This window comes from Myotis lucifugus, unplaced genomic scaffold (genome assembly GCF_000147115.1).
Source record: "Myotis lucifugus unplaced genomic scaffold, Myoluc2.0 scaffold_6, whole genome shotgun sequence".
Lineage (NCBI taxonomy): Eukaryota > Metazoa > Chordata > Mammalia > Chiroptera > Vespertilionidae > Myotis > Myotis lucifugus.
This window is the reverse complement of record NW_005871054.1, coordinates 14,533,574-14,548,073: the sequence shown is the minus strand read 5'-3', so window position 1 is coordinate 14,548,073 and position 14,500 is coordinate 14,533,574. Positions and strand designations below refer to the sequence as shown.

The window sequence follows — 14,500 nt, the reverse complement described above, 5'->3', positions numbered from 1 at the left end:
GCTACTTGGCTGACCCATAGTATTAACTAAAAAAGAGCAGTAAGACTATGACTTGAATATACTTTATTAAATGGCTTTTCCTGATAATAAAGTGATTCTAAAGAGTTCTTCACTACTCAGCACTACTGTAAATTTTTTCCCCAAGTACCTATTAAGATTAAACATACTAGCATAGCATTCTTCCTGTACCTAGGCCTACATACTGGCACTACTCATCTTTAAATATTTATAAATAGACAAACAAAATAAGTTTTAACAGCTCAATTTTCTATCCTTTACAGACAGAATCCTCAAACACAAATAAAATTTTTATTTTAATTTTAAAAATTGAAAAGATTATATATATATATATATATATATATTTTTTTTTTTTTTTGGTTTGTTAATCCTCACCAAGGATATTTTTCCATTGATTTTTAGAGATAGTGGAAGGGAGGAGGACACAGAGAGAAACATGGATGTGTACATCGAGCGCCCCGACTAGGGCCAGGGATCAAACTTGCAACTGAGGTACGTGCCCTTGACCAGAATTGAACCCGGGACCCTTCTGTTCGCAGACTGATGCTCTATCCACTGAGCCAAACCGGTCAGGGCTTGTGAATTTTAACACAGAAATTACTTTTAGGACAAGTAACTACTCCCCAATTTAGTTCACATTAATCAATACCAATTGATTAAAACTAAGCACTCTCTGGACAGATAAAATGAAGATAATTTGGATGATTTCTTATCTTTCTTTCACAATACAAAGGTGGGAGAAAGTTGGTTCTCACCCTGCCTACAGAAACTAATGAAATAGCACTAGTTTAAGGAAGGAAAAGAATATAACCAAGCCACTCTCCCTATTTTTTTTCTCATTAGAAAACTTCACTTTGGGGCACTTCCTCTCATTATTCTAGATGCAACTTGTTACGATAGTGGAACTGAATTTTCACTTCTCAGTATGACTCATTCTTATAAAATGCTATAGGTTACTCCTCAACTTCAGTAAACAAGCTGAGGAATACTTGCTGGCTGGAAAGTTAGGAAAAGGAAGAGGTCAGGATGGGAGCAAGCCCTGTGACGGGCTAGGCCCAGAGCCCATCAGCAGGGCACAATGCCTGCAGAGCTAGAGCAGCCCACTCAGCAGGTGCTCCCTTCTTCAAGAGCCCCTTGGCTCTCCAAGAACTTAGCTTCCATTAGGGGTATAATAATTACATTTTGACAGGCTGGTATAAGTGCCATACTTGTAAAACAAAACAAAGCCTAAACATACATGTTTTGTTGGCAAAAAAATAAATAAATAAAAAGGAAATCTGGAAGGTGATATACTAAATGGTTAATAGTGATTTTTTTCCTAAGAGGTACAGGAATGACTGAAAAGTAGTCACTTAAACTTCATACATTCTATTTTTTGCATTCGTTGAAATGAAGGGCTTGATGTGCTAGTCATAAAATTTCTAATCCATGTTAAAATAAATATGAGTCTTAAAATTAAAGAAAAATCCATTTACCCACTAAACTCATTTGGGTCTTACTGAAGTCTGAGATCCACTTTACAAAACTGTATACCCAGCAACTGCACAATACTTGGCAAATAGTAGGCTTGCAGTAAATGGGGGCTGACAGTGGAGATTACAAAGACTTACCTTGCTTTTGGCTTCTAGACGTAAAACACGACTAGTCTTTGTGATTGGGTCTTCATGTCCAGTTTCCTCAAACAGTTTGCCTTCTGCAAACTTGTATGTGTAATATTTTGGGGGACGTATTGGAGAGCAAAGCTGAAAGGGACAGTTCTTTGGGTCTGAATTTGTATCCATTATGAATCCACAGGCCCAAGGAGGGAGCTAAAGAAATAAAAGTTATTTTTACTCTTTATCTGGACGCTAGGTATATTAATTAAATTTCTGGGTCTGCTTCAAAGAAGATAATGTGAACATCAGTTTTACTTCTATCCATTATCACATAATGCTTCATTTAAGGATTACTTTAGCACAACAGAATACATTTCAAGTAAAAAACAAACACAACTCTATACCAATGATCAATAAAATAAGGAAAAATGATAGGAAAATGGTTTATCATGATTCTGGATTTACATGAACTCTGTAATAAAAAGTTTATTTTGGGGCATAAACTTGGGCAATAAAATAACAGCAAAAGGATTAATAAGAGCAAATCAAATAGTAATTCAGAACCAAGCAACATCTTCAAGATCTCTGTCCTCATAGAACATGAAATCTCAGACATGTATTTTTAATAATTTACCCACCAGCCCACACTCTGCTGCCTCGATAGCCACGGTGATGACAGTTATTATTCCAGGGCTACAAAATGGCGCAGCAGCACTAAAGCATTTACAATTTGTTTCTAACTTTAGCTCCTAGGCTAACCATTGTGCAGAACAAAACCTTTCCTGCACATTCACTCTGAAAGACTCAGAGCTATTATGATTAAGATTCTTAACTTTAAGAAAAAAAGGAAAGGAATCAAAATTTATTCTCTCAGAGCAGCAGGGTCCTGCTTCAAGCCTTCCACTAACATCCTTCTTACACCTTTTAAAGAACTCTGGTAAGCAGGCTGACAGTGTCTTAGAAATGGTACCAGGAGTCAGAGCATTAAAAGAAAATTGCCTTTCTTTTCCTGAGTAATTGTAGAAAGAGCAAATTCCTTAGAAAATCAGAGGTCTTGGCACAGCAAAGTCACTGGTGGGCACTATTCAGAAAGGGTAAGTGGGGGATGTGTGCATAGAGAGTGCACCATTTAACTTGTAGAAACTACGGCCAAAGAGCTTATGTTTACCGAGCAAATTTCTTGTAATTAATCCAAAGAATCTATTTTCCTGAAACTAATAAGGACATACATTTGCAATATTTCTTTACAAGAGTTCCCGATCATTCTGCTCAGGTTGAGGATTATTTTCAAGGACAATATATCTAAATGCAAGCCATAACCAGAAAGAAAAGTGTAATCATCAAAGTTGGGAAATCTGGTCGCATGAATGCAGTGAGCAAACTGAGACCTTAGTGGGAAGGAAACAAACAAGCACCACTGCTAACCTTGCAACCAGGCCTCAGGCTGAGGGGACAAGGGTCCTCGGCCCAGAGGCACACGTCGTTCTGCCCTTTGGTGACTTTAGAAGTTTCTCTGTGATCCATGTATTAAGCTGTTCTAGTTTTACACCAAGTGGTTCCAATAAAGCAAAAAGTCCTTTGGGTGTATTTCTTAAACTAATGGATCAAAGTTAGAGTTTTAATTATAATAACAACTGTTCCAAGGCTATAGACTTTTTAAAGTCTGTCCAGCTGATGGAGAAGGAAGGTATTAATGATCTCAAGAATATCTTAAGCCACCTTTCCCATTTGGATAAGCCCGCAGTATCAACCATGTGTATTAGTGGACAGCATCCAAGAATAATTATATCTTAAATGCTGAAAGAAAACTGGCCCAAAGGTTTTTGTCCTTTGTATATGGTGCTGCCCATGCATATCAATCAGTGTAATGCAGTTTGTGAAAAGGCTCTGATCTGCGAAATTCTCTTTAAGTAGCACCTGGCATATAATATAGTATCTGATTCCATGTGATAATGACTCAGAACATTACACATGGCATACTAGGTCCTAGAGGTTGGGAGGGTTAGGGAATAAAGTAGAGGATATAGAATAAACTAAAGACATGATGCTTATTCTAATGGAAGGTAAAACCATGGAAAATAGAAATACTTACAAAAACTATAAAAGGTCATATTTACGTGAAAGTCAAATCTTACTATAACAGTAAACTCAAGACATTCCTAATTTTCTTAACAGAACTGTGTAATAAATGCACTGCTAGAAATTATGTATTTTCTCCCATCTGTATTCACATAGACTGCCATAAGTTTCCCAGTTAAAGATATCTGAATTAGGCATCAATTAGCAAGTAAGAGGACACACTTTGAATCTAGTGGATGAAACCAATAAAAATTTGCTAAAGTAAAATCACCATTTGTGTTTTAGGACAACTATATAGTCCTCTAAGACACCAGATATTACATTTGATAATCTGATTTTATGAGGCTGCTAGGAAACTTTGGTTGTTTTAGGCCCTGGTAATTTCTTATTTTATATTACTATAACAATCTCAAAACTAATCTCCCTGCCCTTTATCTCCTGCTGCTTCAGTGTGTCCTAACGTGGCTGCCAGATAATCTCATGAAGTATAGCTCACTCCTCAAATCACTCTCCTACCCCCAAATTTCACATGTTCTCCCTCTTCATAATTTATGCATAAATTCATTACTGTGACAATCAAAGAACATCAAATAAAACAGAATTACTAGCAGTTTCCTGAACATTTTCTGAGCTACTCCCGCTTAGTGCTTCATGTGATAGATGTCCTCATCCTAGAATACCATTTCCCTTCCTACCCATCAAATTCCTGTCTATCCTCTTTGGATCTTGCCTACAACAACTATAACTGTGTATCCTAATAGTGACTTTATATCTCCTTCATTCTTGACACCACTTATTTAAACCACCTTCTACCTCTTCTTTGTGTTAGTTGAAGCTCATGATTAACTCTATTCTCCTTAAGGCCAGATATTTTGTTCTGCTGTCTTTCCACTCGAGTGCCCCATACAGCACTTTGCGCATAGAAGTTCAATAAACACCTGGTGAATTTCCAGGAATTGCATTTTAACAGAAATTGCGACAACACTGCAGTTAGGGAGGTATAAGTGGTCTATGCTTGCTGGTCAACTGGCTCCACAACTCCTTCCATATAAGCAAAATGCAGGCCTCTCCTCTTCCCTTCAGTGTCTGGTATCTTAACTCACATGTTAATGCTGCTTTAAAAGTGGGCAATAAGGGTGCCATTGTAAGTTCACTTGTGGAGGCAGATTATCTTTCCTGGCAGCCACAGGCAATACCAGTGGGTCAGCCTGCCAGGGACATATGCCAGCATCACAGCTGCTGTAGTGGAGACCACTGCCACCCCCTTCTTGAAAGAAACCAAAGTTCACTTTTCCTCATGCCCTGGTGAGAGACATGGCAGAGAGATGATGCAGATGCAAGCACGCAATGGCACAAACACTGTGGGCCCTATCCCTACTGGGTGTGTGGGATGGAGCAGCAGGCAGTGGTTAGGCACTAGCTGCCCAGTTGGCCTGAGCTATTACTATATTTAAAGCTGGAGAAATATGTGATATATAGAAAGAGACCTACCTCCTAAATTTGACAAAGACCTAGTATGCTAAATGTCACTGAAATTAATTCTTTTAAGAAAAAGTACATTGCTATTATTAAAAATTTGATGTTCTGGTGAAGCTAAACTGCATGTATTTTGATTAACACTACTGTCTTTTGATAATTAAACATACCTTTAGAGACCGAACTGAGTCATCAGCCAGACCAATCACATTAACATAAAGCAGATTGCTGTGCTTCAGGAAGAGAACACAGTGATCCTTAAACATGTCCAAGTCTACAACTTTGGTATTTCTCTTCATTGTGAAAAATAAGTCCCAATTCATGATAGCAGGTGTATCAGCTGCTGTTCTCATTAGCTGTGTGGAACAAAGTTAGAAGAGATCTAGGTAACAGAACATGGTATCTACAAAATCCAAAGCCATAGATGAAACCACTGAAATTAGACATACTATTCTTCACTGTTTTATGGAGAGCTAACTGCATCAGGGCTGAAGCGTGACCATCACCACTGAATGAGGCCTGGTGCTTAGTTGATAGCCAACCAATGGACACTTGAGTGAGGGTACTGACACCCAGCTGACTGTGGAAGCACCAGTGAGCCTCGCTGACTCTGACAGAACAGCTTAGCTGAGAACAATCCAAATTGCTAACTCACAAAATCATGAATTTATAAAACTTTGTTCTTTTAAGCTACTAGGTTTGCCTTTGATAATTGATATAATCAGGATAGAGTATGCTTCATTTACTATCCTTTTTTAGGAACAATTCTGACTAAACCCAGGATGGTAGCATCAATTTCTACACTTTACCAAAAGCCTATGAAACAATGAACTCTTAGAGCAAGAACTGTTGCTGATGGAAGTGTGACACTTCTTAACAGCCAAATGGAGCTAAGAAATAGAGTATCACCTTGAATTCTGTAGGCTCGCCAACATTAGTGAGAATGTATAGTTCATCATCTCTGTGTTCAACGTAGTAAAGGACCCCATGTATTCGCTTCTGGATAAGTACAGGTGGATCCCAAGGACTTAGGCCATCTATCAACCACACTTCAGAAGTGGTCTTGTTCATGATATTTATGGTGAGGAAACGACTGTCTTTTGTAAGATAAAGGAAAACAAAATAGCTACACACACACACACATACACGGGGAGAGAGAAGAGAGAGAGAGAGGGAGAGAAAAAGATATGAAAATCCAATAAATTTCAAGTGCATGCTACCTTGTTAATGACAGTATCTTACAGGTGGTCAGTATATATATTAATTAAAATGCAGATAGAAAATAAAAACAACTGCTTAGTGAATTCTGCTTGTAAACTAAAATTCTGCTATTATTTTTCTCATTGCCTCTAAAAACATTAAAAATAATTTTTCTCTAACATTTTATTATGAACATTTTTCAAACATGCAGAAAACTTGAAAGAAATGTACGGTAAATACCCATATACCCACCACTGAGATTTAATCATTAACATTTTGATATGTACATATAAATATATATATACATATCAACATCACATATCTATGTATCATCTATCCATCTGTTTCTGAACATATTTCAAGGTAAAGTACAGACATCATCTCACTCTCAATCTCATTAACAGATTATAGGGCTTTTTGCTCAGAAGAAGAAATAAACTTCCTAGAGGAATATGTAATTACTAAAGGCCCAGTGCACAAAATTCGTGCACGGTGTGTGTGTGTGTCCCTGAGCCTGGCCTGCACCCTCTCTCAATCCAGGACCCCCCGGGGGACATCCCTCTTGCAATCCGGGACCACTGGCTGCTAACTGCTCGCCTGCCTGCCTGATCGCCCCTAACCACTCTGCCTTGGTGCCCGCACCTGGGACCCAGCCTTCCCTCCGGAGGCAACCGGGACCCGAGCTGGCTTCGCCTGAGCCAGCCACAGGCACCCAGGATCCTGGGCGGCTTTGCCAGGGCAGGCACTCGGGACCCCAGGCAGTGCTGCCCAGGACCCGGCTTTGTCAGGAAGGACGTCCAGAATGACGTCTGGAAGACGTCCAGTCTATCCAGTCTAATTAGCATATTACCCTTTTATTAGTATAGTTTAGAAAGGGACACAGTTACTTTGTTTTTCCTCTGTACACATGTTGAATTTCCTTTTCTCCTAGTTTTTTTTTTTAAATGTATTTTATTGATTTTTTACAGAGAGGAAGGGAGAGGGATAGAGAGTTAGAAACACCGATGAGAGAGAAACATCGATCAGCTGCCTCCTGCACACCTCCTCCTGGGGATGTGCCCGCAACCAAGGTACATGCCCTTGACCAGAATCGAACCTGGGACCTTTCAGTCCACAGGTCGACGCTCTATCCACTGAGCCGAACCAGTTAGGGCTCTCCTAGTTTTTACAACAAAACAGATCAATAGTTGGGAAGAAAATTCCTCACAATTCCACTAACCTAGCACATTTAAAAAAATTAATGTAATTATTTTAATTTTTCTTTTAAGGTTTATTTGTATTTCATTCATGTCTTTAAATAGATGGAATTAAAGTATACATGCAATTAAAGATTCTGCTTTTTTAAAAAAATCCTCACCTGCAGACATGCTTATTAATTTTAGAGAGAAGGTAAAGGGACGGGAGAGAGAGAGTGGGAGAGAGAATCGGTCAGTTGCCTCCCGTATGCACCTAGATCAGGGATCAACATAAAATCTTTCAGCGTTATGGAATGACACACCAACTGAGCCATACCAGCCATGGCAGGATTCTGCATTTTTTTATGTCACATAATATCAATATCTCCCCCAAAATTAGTTACATAGTCTTTATTTTTTTTTCATTAAATCTTTATTGTTCAGATTATTATAGTTGTTCCTCTTTTTTCCCCCCATAGCTCTCCTCCACCCAGTTCCCACCCCACCCTCTGCCCATACCCCTCCCACTGTCCTCATCCATAGGTATACGATTTTTGTCCAGTCTCTTCCTGCACCCTCACAACCGTTTCCCCCCAAGAATTGTCAGTCCACTCCCTTTCTATGCCCCTGGTTCTATTATATTCACCAGTTTACTCTGTTCATCAGATTTTTTATTCACTTGATTTTTAGATTCACTTGTTGATAGATATGTATTTGCTGTTCATAATTTTTATCTTTACCTTTTTCTTCTTCCTCTTCTTAAAGAATACCTTTCAGCATTTCATATAAGACTGGTTTGGTGGTGATGAACTCCTTTAGCTTTTTCTTATCTGTGAAGCTCTTTATCTGACCTTCAATTCTGAATGATAACTTTGCTTGGTTGTAGGTTCTTGCTATTCATCACTTGAATAATTCTTGCCACTCCCTTCTGGCCTGCATAGTTTCTGTTGAGAAATCAGCTGACAGTCGTATGGGTACTCCCTTGTAGGTAACTGACTGTTTTTCTCTTGCTGCTTTTAAGATTCTCTTTGTCTTTTGCCCTTGGCATTTTAATTATGATGTGTCTTGGTGTGGTCCTCTTTGGATTCCTTTTGTTTGGGGTTCTCTGTGCATCCTGGACTTGTAAGTCTATTTCTTTCACCAGGTAGGGGAAGTTTTCTGTCATTATTTCTTCAAATAGGTTTTCAATATCTTGCTCTCTCTCTTCTTCTGGCACCCCTGTAATTCGGATGTTGGTACGCTTGAAGTTGTCCCAGAGGCTCCTTACACTATCTTCATATTTTTGGATTCTTTTTTCTTTTCTGGTTGGGTATTTTTTGCTTCTTCGTATTTCAAACCTTTGACTTGATTCTTGGGATCCTCTTGTCTGCTGTTGGATCTCTGTATATTATTCTTTATTGCAGTCAGTGTATGCTTAATTTCTGATTGGTCCTTTCTCATATCCTCCAGGGTCTCACTAAATTTATCGGCGGTTTCTAGAAAATTCTTGAAAAACCTTATAACCGTGGTTTTGAACTCTATATCCAGTAGTTTGCTTTCCTCCATTTCTGTCATTTGTGACTGTTTCTTTGTCTCCGCATGTTTTATGCTTCCCTGTGTTGGTAGAGTGGCTTTGTGTGCTAGGTGTCCTATAGGGCCCAGTAGCTCAGCCTCCCCAATTACCTGAGGTGGACACTCTTGGTGCACCCCTTTGTGGGCTTTGTGCACAGTCTTGTTGTAGTTAAGCCTTGATTGTTGTAGGTATCACTGGGAGGAATTGGCCTCCAGGCCAATTGGCTGTGAGAATCAGCTGTGTCTACGGTGGGAGAACTTCTGTGCTGAAGAGACCCTATGGGGCAAGACTTGCTTCAGTGGGGCTTTGGTGCTCACTGAGTCTGCCCCCTGAGTGTGTCCCTTATGGATCTGAGGAGTTGTAATCTGGATGGTCCCACTCTGACCACTGGGTACACTGGCTCTTGGATCTAAGGAGGTGCTAATTTAGCCTCTGCCTGAGGCTACCCAGCAGGAGCTATGGAGAGATCTGCAGATTCCCCTTCCTTGTTTGGGGTTTGGAGGTGCCCAGATGTGGCCCAGCTATGAAGCAATGCAAGCTGGTGTGGGGCCTTGGGCCTTCTCTTGGAAGTTCTGGGTCTGTTTGGCCCAGCTGCAGTTTGTTAGGTAATTTTCAAATTGCAAAGGGCCAGGGCATTCATATGCAAAAGCCTCTGCTGCAGCTTGGTTGGGGCGGGGTCTCAGGGAATCAACAGGGCGGAGCAAACAGCTATGGCTGATCCTCAGCCCTGCCCTAAGAGGCCCCGCGTCTCAGTGTCCTGGTAATCACTTCAAGCACCTCTGAGAGAAAGCCGCCCTTGAGTTCCGAGTTCTGCCTGCTGCCAGACGGTCCAGTTTCTCCCCGTATGAGTCTGGGTCCCCAGAGACTTCCCGGAACTGGAGTTCAGAGCAGTCGGGGGCTTGTGACTCCCTCCCGATTCAAAAAGACAGCCGGGTCCTCAGTTGCCAGCCCTTACCGCGTGTGCCTCCGTACCTCTGCACTTTACTTCCGCACCTCCTCTGAGTCTCAGTGTGCTTTTCTCTTTCCTTCTAGTTGTAGAATTTCCACTCAGCCAGCCTTCCTGTAGTTCTGGATGATGTCCGTTTTGTCTTTCAGTTGTATTTTTGAAGTTGTTGTGGGAGGCAGCAATTTCCGGTGTTTACCTATGCCGCCATCTTGGTTTCTCCCTACATAGTCTTTATGATCATTAAAAATCAATCTCATTAAAACAATCATCATTAGAAAAAAAGCAATGACTATATCACTGGACCAAGAATGTTAGTTCTATGGCCTGGAATAATGTAATTCCTTTAGACCTAAGATTATTACTATTAATTAATTAGGAGTTGTACCAGATTCCCTCCCTCCTTCCTTCCTTTCTTTCTTTCAAGATTTTCTTTAAGATCCTTGCCAGCTCTTATGAAACGAAGGGTTAATTTTCTTGATTTGATATTGACTTCACTGCTATAAATTTATTTAGTATTAAATCCCCCCCCTTTTTTCCTTGCAAAATCTGTTCAGATATTGTCCAAACTATATTGTTTAATGATGTATGAAGTGACAGGACCCTTGTGTTAAGAAAAAAACTGTTTCTCAATTACAAGGAATTTTGCCAGATACATTTACTATCATTTCCTTCCAAGCTTAAGTGGTAATATAAGGCATGAGTCCTGGAGATTACAAGGAAATAAAGACAAGTAGCTTTAAGAAGGAATTACCAAAGTACTGGGGAAGGTAAAATATAAGGACCAATGGCCATCATGGCTGAAAGCAAAGCAATTTAAAATTCAGATAATCTCTATAAAATGCATAGTGAATTCTGTGCAACTGATACCATGGTATCTGACTTACAAGAGATTTATAATTGCTATATGACAACCCTATTAAATGTTCAGTCAACAACTCCTCTCATGCGTCACAGTCCAGAAAGTATGTAACTCAACATTTGCAGTCTAATGATGTATTTGTGTTTACTCTGGAGTTTGAATATGCCTAAACTCCAGTTTTGAATCTAAACAACTTACAAAAAAGAATGATTACAATATTATATTTGTTTCCAGCCAAAATCAACATTTTAAGTCAACCAAGAGCAGCACTTTAGATAACTGGAGAAATACGTGGGAGAAAAAGCTTTAATTGTATTATTCTAGTACCTTGGGTCTTTTTCTGTGTAAAAACGTTCATTACGTTTGTTTTCACCAAAAGTGGCTCGATACACATCATGACAGCGAAGGTTCCTCTGGAAGGTATAGAATAAAACATCCTCATCTTCTTCATCCTTTACCCATTCTGGGGAAAAAATATTAAAGAATTATACATAGCCAACTACTTACAGTTTTGTAAAAAAGGCACAGACCTAGCCAGTTTGGTTCTGTGGATAGAGCGTCGGCCTGCGGACTGAAGGGTCCCAAGTTCGATTCCGGTCAAGGGCACATCCCCGGGTTGTGGGCTCGATCCCCAGTGGGGGGCGTGTAGGAGGCAGCCAATCAATGATTCTCTCTCATCATTGATGTTTCTATCTCTCTCTCCCTCTTCCTTCCTCTCTGAAAACAATAAAAATATTAAAAAATAAAATAAAATTTTTTTTTAAAAAAAGGCACAGTGCATTCCAAGTTTGAGTGCCAAAGAAAAGAGATGTGTAAGTTTATCCCTGGAAATCTAAATCTAACATAGATTCAACTGTATATAACCTGTGTTATATAAACCTAAGAGCTTTCCAGAGAATAAAATATTATACTACATCAATTCTAAGTGTTCAAGTTGTTATCAGTCTCAGGACACTAAAGTTTCTAAATAGGAGAGGAATGTTCAATATTTAGGGAAGACTTTGGTAAAGTCATTATTTGTTTTCAGGAGATAAATTATGTTTAAATCTAAAACCTCTAACTTTAAGTATGAGGAAATATTAGATCATTTTCTCTCATGCCTAAATGTTTTCTGTCTGCTTTCAAGCCACATGATATCTCAGACTACCAGATATACTTTAAAGCTGGGGTTTTCTTGATCTTACCAGAAGCTGTCAGTGGAAGTTTTCACAAAATGACATCATGACTGCCACCTGGCTGACAGTTACTGTAAGGCAGCATGGATAATATGCATCCTGATTTTAAGAGAGGTTAAAATGTACCAAATTTATGTATTAGGATCAATTCATTGCAAAAGCATGTAGTTATGAAACAATGGAGAAATTTATGACGGAAAATGAAAAAGGAGGATAAGGTATAGACACGTATTACTCAATGATCAATGATAACATTTAAAGTTGGTTCTATTAGTAAAAATATCACAACTTCTACTGATGAATATGTTAGTTCGACGACATGTTCCGAAGTTTCTCTTGGGTAATTTGCTATCAAATATATAATTAAAGAAGGGGCAGTCCCTTGAATAAGAGGCACATAGTCAGGTGTGGAGACCACAGGGGTAAACAAATCAGGCACTCACTTTGTCATTCACTCTCCTGGGCAAATAAAATGTTTCAAAAGTGTGAACAATTCTCTACGGTTGCTTTATCAAATAGAAGACTGTTGTGGTTGGTGGCTTACCAAAACTGGACACATTGGGGAAAGAAGCTTCCATGACAGGTTGGTCACTGAGCTTCACAACTATACAGGTAGATGCTTCCGAATCTTCCGTTCTGATCTTGGCAGCTACATATTTTTCATCAGGAGCCACTCTGATACAATCAATGAAGGGCTGGTCTAATTTAAGTTCCTCCAAATTGAACAAAACCTCATAATTATCACTGTCTGCTGCATAAAGAAAAGGGAGAAAGAGATAATGCCACAGATGTTCTTAAAAATATTTTAAACTGTATGTCAATGTCAAATTAGCCTTCCTCTGCCTGGCTGGGTGGCTCAGCTGGTTGAGCATCGTCCTGTGTCCCAAAAATGGTTGTGGGTTTGATTCCCGGTCAGGGCAAATGCAGGAAGCAACCATTTCTCTCTCTCTCTCCCTTCCTCTCTGTCAAATCAATAAAAATATCCTCAGGTGAGGAGATTGAAAATTTAAAAAATTAAATCAGCATCCCTCTTCTGTAAGAAGCTATATTCTGGCTTCCTGCAGCATTAATGGCAGCTTGTTTTGCACAGAAACTGGCATTAGTTATTTAATATTATCCTATGCTAGTCCATATCATACCATGCATCAACTTATGTGATATTATTCAATACCATGATAGCCTAGTGTTTAGAGACCATATAGAACCTAGAAAGACAATGTAAATGACATTGACTAATCGTACCTTGTACAGTACCTGGGATTCAGCAGATGCTCAAAAAATGCTGGTTCCTATCTCCATTCTTCCTATCAAAGCTTTGAGTGTGGCTGTAAACTATATCTTAAACAAACCCAGATATTAAAAACTAGCCATTTAATAAAAATTCAGAAATAATCTAAAAAAATTTTCTATGCCTTTGAGAATATCAAATTTCCTATGAAAAATGTGAAATCTGAAAAATCAGAGTATGCTAAAAGGAAAAACTGTGGTATACCTTCTTCATCTTTTGAACGCACCAAGCAGCAACCTTCTTGGTAGTAAACAAAACCTCCATGTTTAACCTGACGATAAAAAGAAATAAATAGTTTATTTAATAATAATACATAATAAATAATTTAACGATTTAAGCATGTTTGAATTTAACTGCTTAATGTTCTAACTAGTCAAGATGAAGAAATGGGATCTTTCATAAAAGCATGTTGAAGTTTATAGATGAACACATAAAAACTATAAAATGGATCACTTTTTACAACACAGTGTGGTTAAGAAATGGTTTTCATGTGTCCACAATCACTGAAGGAATTTCTTATACACAAATGAAAGAGGCAACAAAGAGAAGAAATATTGCAATCTATGTTGGTTCTCATGACTGTACAAAGCGCTTTAGTTGTATTTTGGGAACATCTAACATCTCTACAGTGGGGTGCCATTAACAGAGATCAAGGGGCATCTTTAAGATAATCCAGAATGATGTAGGTGAGAAAACTGTGGCTCAGATTGGGCTGAAAACCCAGTCAATAACTTTCTGAGATTCTTTCCTCTCAAATATGCTGTCACCACCAACTGTTCATGGTCTTGATTTTACACAAAGCATCTTATCCTCTGTGGGTGACAGATATAGACATTCTGAAACTGAGAGAATGAATAGTGCTCATGTGTAATATCTATATATTGAATGCAACTGATTGTGGTAACGATAAAATAGTCAAACAAATATTTGACTTCTATACAACACGACTTAGAGTGAATTTCTTTTCATTAAAAAAAGTGTAGATAGGCAATCAAATACTTTTCTGATAAGAAAGAAATATGACTCAGTTTCATTTGAACTTACATTTGGAATTACTTTAAAAAATTTTAAACAGAATTGGTTTTTTCCAAAAACTAGAATTAACAAAATGTGCTTGAAAATTCACTTTGGTTTTGA

General features: G+C 38.7%; 1 protein-coding gene across 7 annotated transcripts in view; it reads right to left on the bottom strand.

Annotated features, from left to right (window-relative positions):
- The window catches only part of PREPL (prolyl endopeptidase like), a 53,580-nt gene that overhangs the window by 29,300 nt on the left and 9,780 nt on the right, over positions 1-14,500 (bottom strand). For 6 of the 7 annotated variants that reach the window (XR_002827139.1, XM_023747250.1, XM_006083399.3 and 3 more), the window contains 6 exons: positions 13,568-13,634; positions 12,620-12,826; positions 11,228-11,363; positions 6,078-6,294; positions 5,339-5,524; positions 1,629-1,826 (listed from right to left, as the gene is read on the bottom strand). Coding sequence is in view for 6 of the 7 variants with exons in the window: in XM_023747250.1 (XP_023603018.1) it covers positions 1,629-1,826; positions 5,339-5,524; positions 6,078-6,294; positions 11,228-11,363; positions 12,620-12,826; positions 13,568-13,634 (1,011 nt within the window). In the remaining variant the exon portion in view is untranslated. The remainder of the gene's footprint in view (positions 1-1,628; positions 1,827-5,338; positions 5,525-6,077; positions 6,295-11,227; positions 11,364-12,619; positions 12,827-13,567; positions 13,635-14,500) is intronic. The other variant, XM_023747232.1, reaches the window with a different exon arrangement.